Source organism: Dendrobates tinctorius, unplaced genomic scaffold (assembly GCF_039654945.1).
Source record: "Dendrobates tinctorius isolate UK_male_01 unplaced genomic scaffold, ASM3965494v1 ptg000163l, whole genome shotgun sequence".
Taxonomy (NCBI): Eukaryota; Metazoa; Chordata; class Amphibia; order Anura; family Dendrobatidae; genus Dendrobates; species Dendrobates tinctorius.
This window is the reverse complement of record NW_027361830.1, coordinates 457,484-470,638: the sequence shown is the minus strand read 5'-3', so window position 1 is coordinate 470,638 and position 13,155 is coordinate 457,484. Positions and strand designations below refer to the sequence as shown.

The following is a 13,155-nucleotide window of genomic DNA, read 5'->3' as shown; positions in this document are numbered from 1 at the left end:
TCAATGTTTGGTCCGTGTGTCCATTTTTACCATCAGTGTGTAATCAGTGTTTGGTCCGTGTGGCCGTTTTTACCATCAGTGTGTCATCAGTGAGAAACATGGACATGTGAATAGCACTGTAGAATGAGACCTAATGGTTATGCAGTTTGACACATTTTAGTCCATGTTAGTCATTACAATTGTCAAAAATGGCCTAAATATTTAATCACGCCAAGCATCAATGTGCTCTTCTCACATATAGCACAATATCAGGAGATTATTTGTATTGTATTGCCTAAACAGTAGCCTAAAATTCTTGCAATATTTTATGTACCTTTTTCAAGCAAAATACATGTAAAATCTCTAGTTCCGTGTGGATTACCCATGCACGTGGGAGCAATAATTTTTTTCCATTTTTGTCTCATTCTGTAGATGCAATTAATAATGAGCAAATATCAATTTGTGTACAAAATGGTGACCGACCAGAAGTAGAGGAGAGTTTGCAATGTGGACTGACAGAAGCATCAGATCTGATGGTGCGATGCTGGACAGATAAACCAGAAGAAAGGCCTACTTTTCAAGGTCAGTCTTAAAGACAATGAGTCTTCTGAAACTTCCTTGTTGTTTGTCAAATTTCATGTTAAACATTTCAAGAATTTGTGTCACGCCGCTCTCACCTGGGGGTGGAACCCCGCGCCCGACATCACCACCTCCGGCACTGCGGCCGCTCCAGGGGTTCCGTCGGGTGCGCATGCGTACCTTTCGCATCTAGTCCCATGGCTGCATGATGTTGCTAGTGCGCATGCGCGCTCTTCTCGGCTCTAGCTGCAGCCATGCCCTCTCTATAGTCCTGGGGGACCTGAACCGGAAGTCCCTGTGCTCTTGCCCTATATCAGGCTACCTCTTCCTATGGGAGGTGCCTGATTATTGTTGTGCTTCCTGGCTTGGTCTGTTTTGTCCTTGCTTGGCTGCGCACTGTATTCGGGTCCTCTGCCTTGTGCTCCGTTCCTGCACTCTGCCTTGTGCTCCGTTCCTGCACTCTGCCTTGTGCTCCGTTCCTGTACCTACCGTGCTTCTTAGCACACGCTCTGTCTCTGTCGTGCTTCCTAGCACACGCTCCACTCTGTGCTCTGTCATGCCTCTTGGCACACGCTCTGCTCTGTGCCCTGTCGTGCTCCTTAGCACATCCTCTGCCTAGCCTTGCACTCAAGCGTGCTTCTCAGCGTGCGCTCTGTCTAACCCTGTACTCAGGCGTACTCCTATGCCCGCACCCAGGTGTGCTTGTCTGTGTTCGCCATACGTGCTCCCGTATACTCGCCTTGCACTATCCTGTATCTAGCGCACTTCCGAGCAAATGCCGTGTAATGTCCTGTACCCTCCGTGCTTCCGTACATTCGCCCTGTACTGTTCTATACCCTACGTGCACCTGTGTCCACTCTTTGCACACTCCTCTTTCTTCTTCCCCCCCATGACAGCACCACGGAGAGAGGGGATCTGCCCCACGGGGACAGGAAATCTACAGATAAAAAGGCGGTACCTCTCTCCCGCATCAGTTGGTTTCCTGTCCCCATAGGGAACCTACAGACTTATCATCAGATGCCGGGGCCCACCATTCTGGAGGATGGCAGCGGGAGCCCCCTGTCCCAGCTGGGGTGGTTACCCGAGGCGCCACCGCTGGGATCAGCGGGCCTCCCGGGTGTGCGGGGGGGGGGGGGAGAGGCGGCAGAGAAGATCCGTCCTCCCTCAGGACGGCGTCCTCCATGGCAGCTGGAAGCGGCCCTGGGCCGGAGCAGGTACTGGGGTGGGAGAGCGGCAGCGGGCGCAGGTATCCCCCACATGCGCGCGCCGGCAGCTGGGGGAGACGATGACGCCTGCGCAATGCACCACTGGGAGCCGGCGATGGTGCGCATGGGCGGAGCGGCGACGTCACACACACGCCGGAGGGCAGGGGGGAGACGCCGCCGCCCGCGCAATGCACCACTGGCGGTGGTGTGCACGCGCAGGGCGGAGAGTGCGACGTCACACCTCGCAAATCAGCTGGCCGGGTGCAACAGAAAAAAAAAAAGACATTTTTTGAAACTTGCCCCTCACTTGGTTTAAAAGCACACAGGGGGCATAGCGCAGCCTGTCACCTGGAGCCTTGAGCACCGAGCCAGAAGAGCAGCAACTGTTGGACGCGTCCTCGGACACAGGACACCAGCAGCAGCCACGGAAGTCACCGCAGCAGCACCATAAGAAGGAGACCAAGGAGCAGTCACAGCGACACGGCGGCAGCAGCAGCCGTTCTGAGTCCTGACGTAGCAAGGAGTCCGGGGCGGGCAGGGGTCCCAAAGGACAAGCCACGTGCAGATCCGGGGCCCACGTCTGGTTCGGTATCCTTCTTCGGTCTGGCGGGTAAGTGGACTACGTGAACGTATATGCTGTAATTAGGGCCTGTCCTCCTTCTCTTATAGGGGAAGAAGTGCACACAGAAGTCCAACCACAAGGTTTGCCCACTTTGTAAGGAGGAGCTCCCCACGGCATGGGAAAAAAGGCTCTGCCAGTTCTGCATTGAACATACAATATGCAAGGAATCCCCAGGGTTCGCTTCTGACCTTAGAGCTCTAATTGCCCACCAGGTAGAGAACACCGTCAAAACCCTTCAGGCAAAAAGCATAAGAAACCCAAAAGAAAGGAACCTGAGTTAGATCCTAGTGAAAGGGAGAGCGGATCTTCATCAGACACAGATAGCCTTTATTAAGTTATCAATCTCTTCTTTAGGGAAGCTGCTGCGACCTTCAACCGCAGAGGACGAGGAGCCGGATGACGGGCTATCAGAACCACTATGGGGCTAGTAGACACCAGGCCTAAAAGAACCATCCAAGATGCCATGTTTAGTGGGTTGGAGCAGAAGAAGAGGAGGTCTTTTCCCATGAAAGATAAAATCCAGGCACTCATACAGAGGGTGTGTTAAAGTCCAGAGAAAAAGGGCCTCCTAGCACCAAAAAGGAAATACCCCTTTGAGGAGCCAAGCTGCTCGTTTTGGGACAAGGTACCGAAAGTAGATGTAGCCATAGCAAAAGCCTCGAAAAAATGTTCTCTGCCGTTCGAGGACATGGGGACACTGAAAGACCCTATGGATAAAAAAGCGTATAAATTCCTAAAAGGAGCCTGGGAAGCAGCCGGAGGTGGACTAAAACCCGCTATAGCTTCCACTTGCACAGCCAGATCCCTGATGGTGTGGCTGGACGACCAATTAAGGAAAAAAACGCCAAGGGGAGCAATCCTGGACTCCGTCCCGTTAATGAGAGGAGCAGCAGCATTTCTAGCGGACGCATCCGCGGATTCAATCAGGTTGACGGCCAGGGCAGCCTCATTCTCGACTGCAGCACGAAGGGCTCTATGGCTCAAGTGCTGGACGGGAGACCTGCAAACAAAAACAAAGTTGTGCTCCATCCCCTGTGAAGGTGAATTCCTCTTTGGGCCTACACTGGACGATATACTTGAGAAAGCAGGGGATAAAAAGAAGTCTTTCCCTAACTCATCCAATTTCCCCTTCAAACGTTTTTGGAGCTTGAAATTTATCCAAAGGAAGCCACTTAAAAACTCCCAGGACAAGTGGGAAGATAGAAGAGGCAAAGGGAAGGGGTTCATGTTCGGGAAACCGGCAGACAAGAAACAACCCCAGTGAAGGTGTCTCCCAGGTAGGGGGAAGATTGAGCCTCTTCTTCCCGACCTGGGAAGAGATATCAAGCAGTTCCTGGATCCTAAGCATCGTAGAAACAGGTCTCAAATTAAAATTCCACACCTCACCCAAACCCTCTTTCGTAGTGACCCCACAGAGGCAGTCTATAGAAGAGCAAGTTGCAGTACAACAAGAGATTCAGACCCTGGTGGAGAAAGCGGTGTTGCAGGAGGTTCCCCACCAAGAAAAAGGAGAAGGCTTCTATTCCCCTATCTTCTTGCGGAAGAAACCAGATGGGACGTTCAGGACGATAGTGAACCTAAAAAGGTTAAACAAATGCCTAGTGATTCCCCCCATTCAAGATGGAGACAATAAAATCTGCAGTAAAGATATTGTTTCCAGCTTGTTACATGACTGTACTCGACTTGAAAGACGCGTACTATCACGTCCCCATACACATGGACTACCGCCGGTTTCTCAGAATAGCAGTCACAATAGGGGGAGAAATAAAGCATTACCAATTCAAAGTCCTCCCATTCGGGCTGGCCATCGCCCAGAGAGTATTCACGAAAATCATTACGGAGGTTATGGCACACTTGAGAGAACAGGACGTCCTAATAGTCCCATACTTGGACGACTTCCTAATAGTAGGAAACTCCCCCGGTCAGTGCAGAGACCAGTTGAACCAGACTATGGAATCTTTGTCCAACCTAGGTTGGCTGCTGAACCCACCGAAATCTCGGTTAATTCCGAGCCAAGTGCAAGAATATTTGGGCATAACCATAGATTCCATCAGACAGGAGTGCCGCCTCCCCGAAGGGAAAAGGCTACACATAGAACAGCTAGCAACAGGAATAATAACACGGACACTAATGACACTCAGGAAGGCCATGTCCTTGCTCAGCTCAATGACAGCCTGCCTACCAGCTGTCCAGTGGGCCCAAGCTCATACAAGAGATCTCCAGTGGGAGATACTAGAGGCAGAAATTTCTCTTCACGGGAATTTAGAAGGGCAGTTAAACATCTCACCCCGTAACAGCTCGCTCTCTACAGTGGTGGACGAAACCATCCAACCTATCCAGGGGGGGTCCCTTGGGTGATACCGGTCTCTCAGATCCTTACTACAGACTCAAGCCCCAGGGGGTGGGGGGCTCACTGGGGCAACCAGGTAGCACAAGGAGCCTGGACAGAAAACGAAAAGACAGCATCCTCGAATATGAAGGCGCTAGTAGCGGTGAAACGTGCCCTCCTGTATTTTCTAAACTCCCTCAGAGGCCACCTCGTAAGAGTGTTCTCAGACAACAGCACTGTAGTTGCTTACTTAAATCATCAGGGGGGCACGAGATCCCGTACCCTTATGGACGTGACAAAGTTAATTTTCCACTTTGCAGAGGGGAACCTAGGCTCACTGATGGCATTACACATAAAAGGGTCAGACAATGTGATGACGGACTTTTTAAGTCGCACACAGCTGAGACAGGGCGAATGGGAGCTGAACCAGGAAGTTTTTAATCAGATCACAAAGCTATGGGGGAAACCCAACATAGACCTATTCGCCAACAAGATGAATCGGAAAGTGAAAACGTTTTGTTCCATAGACCCATCCGGGGACCCGGTAGCCCTGGACGCCCTTATGATCCCCTGGCACTTTCCCCTTGCATATGCGATCCCGCCAATAGCCTTAATTCCATCAGTTCTGAGGAAGATTCGGGAGGACAAAGCAAGGGTAATATTAATAGCCCCCTTCTGGCCGAGAAGGACGTGGTTTTCTTGGTTGAGGAGAATGTCCGTCTCCGATCCTTTGGTCCTCCCGGATATCCCGAACTTACTCTCCCAGGGCCCAGTACTGCACCCTCTGGCGGAGAACCTACACGTGACGGCCTGGAATTTGAAAGGGCTCTATTAATCAACAGAAGCTTCTCCCAAAATTTAGTATCCACGCTACTACGAAGCAGGAAGCTGATAACCACTAAACAGTACGGGAGGGTCTGGAGGAAGTTCCTTTCAGTATCAAAGGCTAGTCCCAAGGGGAAGGTACCCATATCAAAGATCTTAGAGTTCATACAAAGGGGCTTAGAGCAAGGCCTAGCTACCAGCACACTAAAGGTTCAAGTGGCAGCCCTGGGGGCCCTATACAACTGTGACTTGGCAAGGAATCGTTGGGTGTCCAGGTTCATTAAGGCAGTCGGTAGATCCAGGCCTGTGTCTTCCCTAAACACTCCTCCCTGGGATCTAAACTTGGTACTCTCAGCCCTGACCAAAGCCCCCTTTGAGCCTTTGGAGGAAGCACCGCTAAAATTAATATCTCAAGACCTCCCTCTTGGTAGCCCTCACATAGGCCCGTAAAATTAGCGACATCCAGGCCCTGTCAGCCTTTCCTCCATTCACACAGATTCTGGATGACAGGGTTCTACTTAGGACAGACCCCGCCTATCTGCCGAAGGTAGCGTCCCGATTCCACAGAACTCAGGAAATCTCCCTTCCCTCCTTTTGCCCCAATCCCAAAAACAGGGGAGAAGTGACCTTGCACATATTAGATGTCAGGAGATACCTAATTGAATACTTAGCGGCAACCAGGGAGTGTAGGAAGGATAGGTCTCTTTTTGTCTGCTTCCAGGGGCCAAAGAAAGGGCGAAAGGCATCAAAGAGCACGCTGGCGAGGTGGATAAGGGACGCCATCACCTTGTCGTACTCGTCAGAAGGCGCGGACATCCCAGGCAGAATAACGGCTCATTCCACAAGAGCAGTGTCAACTTCCTGGGCAGAGAGAGCAGGCGTCTCCATTGAGCAGATATGTAGAGCTGCTACTTGGTCCTCTCCTTCAACTTTCTTCAACCACTATCGGCTGGACCTAGCCACCTCCTCAGATCTAACCTTTGGTAGAAGGGTGCTGGAGGCAGTGGTCCCCCCCCTCCCCTAATACATAGTCTCTGCAATTCTCTCCATGGTGCCGTCATGGGGGAAGGAGAAAATCGTAGTTGCTTACCGTTAACGGTATTTCTCTGATCCCATGACTGCACCCGTATATTCCCTCCCTACACGCGTGGGATGCGCACTTATTGTAAATATAGTTTAGTCAGAAAGTCACGTGGTGTCTCCTCTACGCAGTTTAATAATTATAGAAATTCCTTTTTCTTAAAGTGTTGTGTTAGTATTAGGCTGAAGTTCCATTAATGCTCAGTAAAACAACTGATGCGGGAGAGAGGTACCGCCTTTTTATCGGTAGGTTTCCTGTCCCCGTGGGGCGGATCCCCTCTCTCCGTGGTGCCGTCATGGGATCAGAGAAATACCGTTAACGGTAAGTAACTACGATTTTCCTGCAAACTCTCTGTTGCATCCTGCAGAGACACTCATTCGTGTCTCCTGTGAGCCAGCCACCTGGTTCCAGCAGTCGTGGCACCTTACCCCTTTTGGGCCTGCCCCTGACACTCCCTGTATAAGGGGTGGTCCTCACTAGGTCAGCTCGCCCTAGGTGGGTTGGTGCCACGACCCACAGGGGCCTCTCCAGGAGTCGTCAAAGTTGGTGATGTTTATTTAATTTTTATAGCAATGTCTATATTTAAAAAAAAAATCTTAAAGTTTTCACATTATTTTTATACAAGTCATTTAGCCATTCAAGGAAAAATAAATCAAGGAATGTTTAAAAAGTTTATCACCTAATATTTGCATTTAGAGAAGACATTGCTCTAAAATTGGTGAAGTAACATTGCACCTTTTGTAGTTGTTGGCCTGAACTTGTGGTAAAAAAAAAAGCTACTACTTGTGCCTGAAAATAGTGACAACGATAGGCAATACCTGAGCATTATGCCTGAAATGGGTTGTGTAGTATTGTTGCCTTGCAAAATTGCACTAGGAATGTCAGTGGGTGACAGTTAAAATATTTGTCCTGAACAGGTCTTGGCTACTCCATGTTTCTACTCTTCTCTCCTGTGGCCACTGCAAAGATTTTAATGTTCACCGTAGTGAGCCTAGTGATATACATGCAATCCATGGTGAACAGCATCTTGTCCGCTAGACTAATATATGTAGACCAGTATGCTTCCAGCTGGAATAGTCTCCTTTAATGCCCAATGTTTTATTTTTAGAGCAGTGATTTTCAACCAGGTATATGGCCCAAGCTCAGGAACTGAACCTCTTCTACAGGGTTGATGTAGGCACCATCCTCCCCATTCTTCACTGTTGGGCTAGGCTGGGTTCACATAGCGATTTCTCTTACATTCAGTGGTCCCATCAGGGCTTCCGTCTAGACCCCCTGCAAAACAGGAGTCTGACATATGCGCCAAATTGAGCCATTGACTATAATAAAGCAGACAGTCAGTGTGCTCCGTCGTGCATCATTTTCAGCTATACACATCTATTGTAAGCGGGCACCAAGACGCAGAAGCTGAGGGTTGCTGATGAATTGTAGGATCAAGTAACCTAGGTGGAATAAAATAATTTGTAAAAAGTAGTTGACAAAAAGTATTAAAATAATAAAACATTTAATGAAGTAAGAATATTTGGCATCTCCACATGAACATTTCAGTCTATTAACATATACAGTAACACCAGAATTGCCATTTTTTTGTCACCAAATTTCTGCCAAGATATGCTATAAAACGCTGTCAAAACTTAGTAGGAATCCCCAAATTGTACCAATACAATCTACAACTCGGTGGGCAAAAAACAAGCCCTCACAAAGCTCTCTCGACATAAAAATAAAAAAGTTATACATCTGTGAAAATGGCGACACAAAACCCAATTTTTTTTATTTTTTTTACAGATTCGTTTTTTTTAAATTAGTAAATTAATGACAAAAATAAATAAGTTTGATATTGCTGTAATCGTACTGACCTGAAGAATGATGTTGCCAATTTTTCACCGCAAACTGGGCTCCTGTAAACATGAAATTCAGAAAACAATATCTGAATTAATTTCTTTTCTCACTCCTCGTACACATTAAGGCTCAAAATGTAATTTACTGTGTTGTGAGGCAGTGACTGGTCTTGCATGTGAGGGTCGCTGCATGTCCCCCCACCCACCCAGGATGCGCGTGGAGGCATATTGAGGCCATGAGAGTGCAGTCACAGGTGTAGCCGTGGTTGCAATGCAGACTAAAGTGAGTATAGGTTTTGGACATGCTAGTTGTCCAAGGCAGATTTAGGGAAAACCTGCTCTGGGTTTTGGTGTTTTGAAACGGACTGCAGATGTTAGTGTTGCAGTCCGTTTCATTCCTGGCCGGGTTTTCTATGTAGCTGAAAACCACAGGTTGCTAGTTACACCCAAAGGGTTTTTGTCAGGTTCAGTGTCAGTCTGGTGTTTGAGGGAATACAGAGAAGGAGGCTCTGCAGCGCTCCATCTTTGTGAGACAGCAAATGCTAGAGGAGCCAAACAGCCAAGGCAGCTGGAAGCCTGGCACCCCACAGCGGTGCAGTCACTCACGGCAACTGGTCTCGGAGGTGGACTGTCTTGTGCCCGGCGGTGAACCACAGGTAGACTCTCCTGTGCCCAGAGGAGGACTGGCATTTTTAGTGACTGTAAACTGGAGGATATTCAAGAGAAAAAATATAGAATGGCACCAAGAAAATAGTCTACTTACTGGTGGAGTGAGTTGACGACACAATGCGTGCTTGATGGTGCTTGCTTGAAAGAACACACATGGAAAGATCCAAAAAATTTGAAAAAAGCAGCACACTCCAAAAATCGTATAATAAAAAAAAAATTATGAGAGCAAGGTACGTGCAGGCATGCAGTAAAGAAACAGGTCCTGTTTCTTTACTGCATGCCTGCACGTACCTTGCCCTCATAAACCTTGTCCATGCATGTCTTGCTTCAATAAAGGACTCAGGTTTTTTATTATACGGTTTTTGGAGTGTGCTGCATTTTTCTAAACTGGAGGATATGGTTCCTGCTTGCGATCCGGCGGATATCATGTACTGTGTAAGGCTGTGAGTAGAACATTAACAAGGTGGTGCAGTCACCCAAACTGGTCTCAAGAGGAGGAATGACATGTTTAATGACTGTAAACTGAAGGATATTGTGGACTGTGTAAAGCTGAGAGTAGCACATTAACACGGCGGTGCAGTCGCCCACGGCAACAAGTCAGAAGTGGACTGGCGTGTCTAGTGACTGTAATCCAGAGGATATGTACTTCACTGCGATCCGGAGGATTTTGTGTGCAGTGTTTTGCTGAGTTAAAGAGAGGTTTTGCTTTGAACTTTGCTGGGTCACTACCTAATTACTGCATAAGTGTGCTACCGCTGCACTACAGTGTCCACAATGACATGAGTTAGAAAATAATGATCTTTTCAACTCACCATAAAATCCGTTTATGTTCAAGTCATGCAAATGCAGTAGTTTTTTTTTTTTCCATACCTGAGTATTTGCTATGTTGCACACTAGTATCTTTTTTTTATCCATTGAATATCATCCTACAGCGATAGCATTCCACTGTTTCCTCTAATACTATTCCTTTCTTTCAAATACTAAGGACCGCAGTCAGTTCTCGAAGATGGTCGTGAGCCACATCCACATCCCCCAGAATAGTGACATCCAGTCCCACCCACACAGTAATAACACCCAGACCTCTCCCCCCACACACAGTTACCGGTATAATCACAGACAAAGCTTCCGCACAGAAATCCCACCAAGATCTTGTGCCTCGCTCGCTTACAGGCAGCATACTTGTATCCAGGGGTTCCCACCGTACCCCCATTCGGTATTCTTGCATCAAGCACTCCCACCACGCTATCACATCCAGCTTCAAGCACCCCTTTAGCTGGCAGTGTCACCTTATCTACAGTCTACCATGTTTGTCTCACCACCTCCCTTCCACCGCCAGTACATGCATTCAGATCTGCTCTTCTGTGCTGGCCTATTCAGCAAAGTCACCTTCTGGAGACCTTCATAGCAATTTGCTAAATCTGTAACTAATGCATGAAGATGGCGTAGAGATGTGAGCAACACATCATGGTTCCAGGAGCCAATAATGGCTCCCGAGTCACAGGTCGGGGATCCCTTCTACACTGTGTTCCAAATTATTATGCAAATGATGTTTTTCTCTGCTTTTCCTAAATAGTCGGTACAAATGACAGTCAGTCTAATAAAAGTCATCACTCGTTAGAGTATACATCGAATTTTATTGAAGAAACCTCCCAATGATAACAGTATAATCTCCAAAATGAATAAAAGCTCAAATTGCACTGTTCCAAATTATTAGGCACAGTAGAATTTCTAAACAATATGTTTTAAAGAACTGAAAATGTTCATTTGTGGAATTTGCAGCATTAGGAGGTCAGATTCACTGAACAAAAAAGCTATTTAACTCCAAAACATCCTAACAGGCCCAGTTACATGTTAACATAGGAACCCTTCTTTGATGTCACCTTCACAATTCTTGCATCCGTTAAACTTGTGAGTTTTTGGAGAATTTCTGCTTGTATTTCTTTGCAGGATGTCAGAATAGCCTCCCAGAGCTGCTGTTTTAATGTGAACTGCCTCCCAGCCTCATAGATCTTTTGCTTGATGATACTCCAAAGGTTCTCTATAGGGTTGAGGTCAGGGGAAGATGGTGGCCACACCATGAGTTTATCTCCTTTTATGCCCATAGCAGCCAATGACTCAGAGGTATTCTTTGCAGCATGAGATGGTGCATTGTCATGCATGAAGATGATTTTGCTCCTGAAGGCACATTTCTGCTTTTTATACCATGGAAGACAGCTGTCAGTCAGAAACTCAATATACTTTGCAGAGGTCATTTTCACACCTTCAGGAACCTTAAAGAGCCCTACCAGCTGTTTCCCCATGATTCCGGCCCAAAACATGACTCCTCCACCTCCTTGCTGACATCGCAGCCTTGTTGGGACATGGTGGCCATCCACCAACCATCCACTACTCCAGCCATCTGGACCCATTCAGGGTTGCTCGACACTCATCAGTAAACAAGACTGCTTGAAAATTAGTCTTCATGTGTGTCTGGGCCCACTGCAACAGTTTCTGCTTGTGAACACTGTTTAGGGGTGGCCAAATAGTAGGTTTATGCACCACTGCAGCCTTTGAAGGATCCTAGACCTTGAGGTTCGAGGGACTCCAGAGGCACCAGCAGCTTTAAATTTCTGTTTGCTGGTTTGTAATGGCTTTTTAGCAGCTGCTCTCTTAATCCGATGAACTTGCCTGGCAGAAACCTTCCTCATTCTGCCTTTATCAGCACAAACATGTCTGTGCTCAGAATCAGCCACAAATCTCTTAACAGTACGATGATCACATTTAAGTTTTTGGGAAATATCTAATGTTTTCATGTCTTGACCAAGGCATTGCACTATTTGATGCTTTTCAGCACCAGAGAGATCCTTTTTCTTACCTAAATTCCTTGAAACCTGTGACCTGCTTAACAATGTGGAACATCATTCTTAAGTAGTTTTCCTTTAATTGGGCTCACCTGGTAAACTAATTATCACAGGCGTTTGAGATTGATTTCAGTGATCCAAAGAGCCCTGATACACAATACCATCTATGAGTTTATTTGAAAAACAAAAAATTACATCTTTATGACACTTAAATCCAATTTGCATAATAATTTGGAACGCAGTGTATAGTGTGTCATCAGCATCAATATCTTTAGGAAAAAGTCACCTAACTCTAAGGGTACGTGCACACGCTGCGGAATCCGCTGCGGATTAATCCGCACGGATTTTGCAAAAACCGCAGATAATCCGCAGGTCCAAAGACCTGCGGATTATCTGCGGTTTTGCCTGCGGTTTGGTCCTGCGGATTCACTATCTCCACAATGGTGGAGATAGGAACCCGCAGCGGTTTCCGCAGAAAGAATTGACATGCAATTCTTTCTGCGGATTCAAAACCGCAGCAAATCCGCGTGGTTTTTTCCGCAGCGTCGGCACAGCGTTTTTTTTTTTCCCATTCAAATGAATGGTACTGTACACCGCAGCTAAAACTGCTGCGTGTCCGCAGCGGCCAAAACCGCTGCGGAAACGCAGCGGAATCCGCAGCGTGTGCACACAGCTTAAGGGTACCATCACACTTGGCGACGCACCAGCGATCCCGACAACGATGCGACCTGGTAGGGATTGCTGGTGCGTCGCTACAAGGTCGCTGGTGAGATGTCAAACAGTCAGATCTCAACAGCGACGCAGCAACGATATGGAACGATATGACGGTCGTTGGGACCCTGTCTCTCAGACCTGTAGTATTGTGGTCGTTCGTCGTTGTCCCTGTCAAACACAGTGATGCATGCTGGTTAGCGGGACACCAGCGTTCAAAAAATGGCCAGGACATTCGAGCACGATCATCGACATCGCAGCAGTGGCCCGATCGCCGCTACGTGTCACACGTAGCGAGATCGCTGTTGCGTCACAAAATCGGTGACGCAACAGCGATCTCGCTTTGTGAGACGGGGGCTTAACACTCCTTTAATGTCTGGCCCAACTACTGTTCCTCCCGCTATAGCAAGCTCCTGGATTTCACCAGGAATTTTCCTGCAAATGTCATAAGATTTCACCTCTGCCATTATTATGTCC

General features: G+C 47.6%; 1 protein-coding gene across 3 annotated transcripts in view; it reads left to right on the top strand.

Annotated features, from left to right (window-relative positions):
- Positions 1–13,155, top strand: part of RIPK1 (receptor interacting serine/threonine kinase 1) — a 92,726-nt gene that overhangs the window by 14,751 nt on the left and 64,820 nt on the right. For all 3 annotated transcript variants that reach the window (XM_073550130.1, XM_073550131.1, XM_073550129.1), the window contains one exon: positions 412–561. In XM_073550130.1, coding sequence (XP_073406231.1) covers positions 412–561 — 150 coding nt within the window. The remainder of the gene's footprint in view (positions 1–411; positions 562–13,155) is intronic.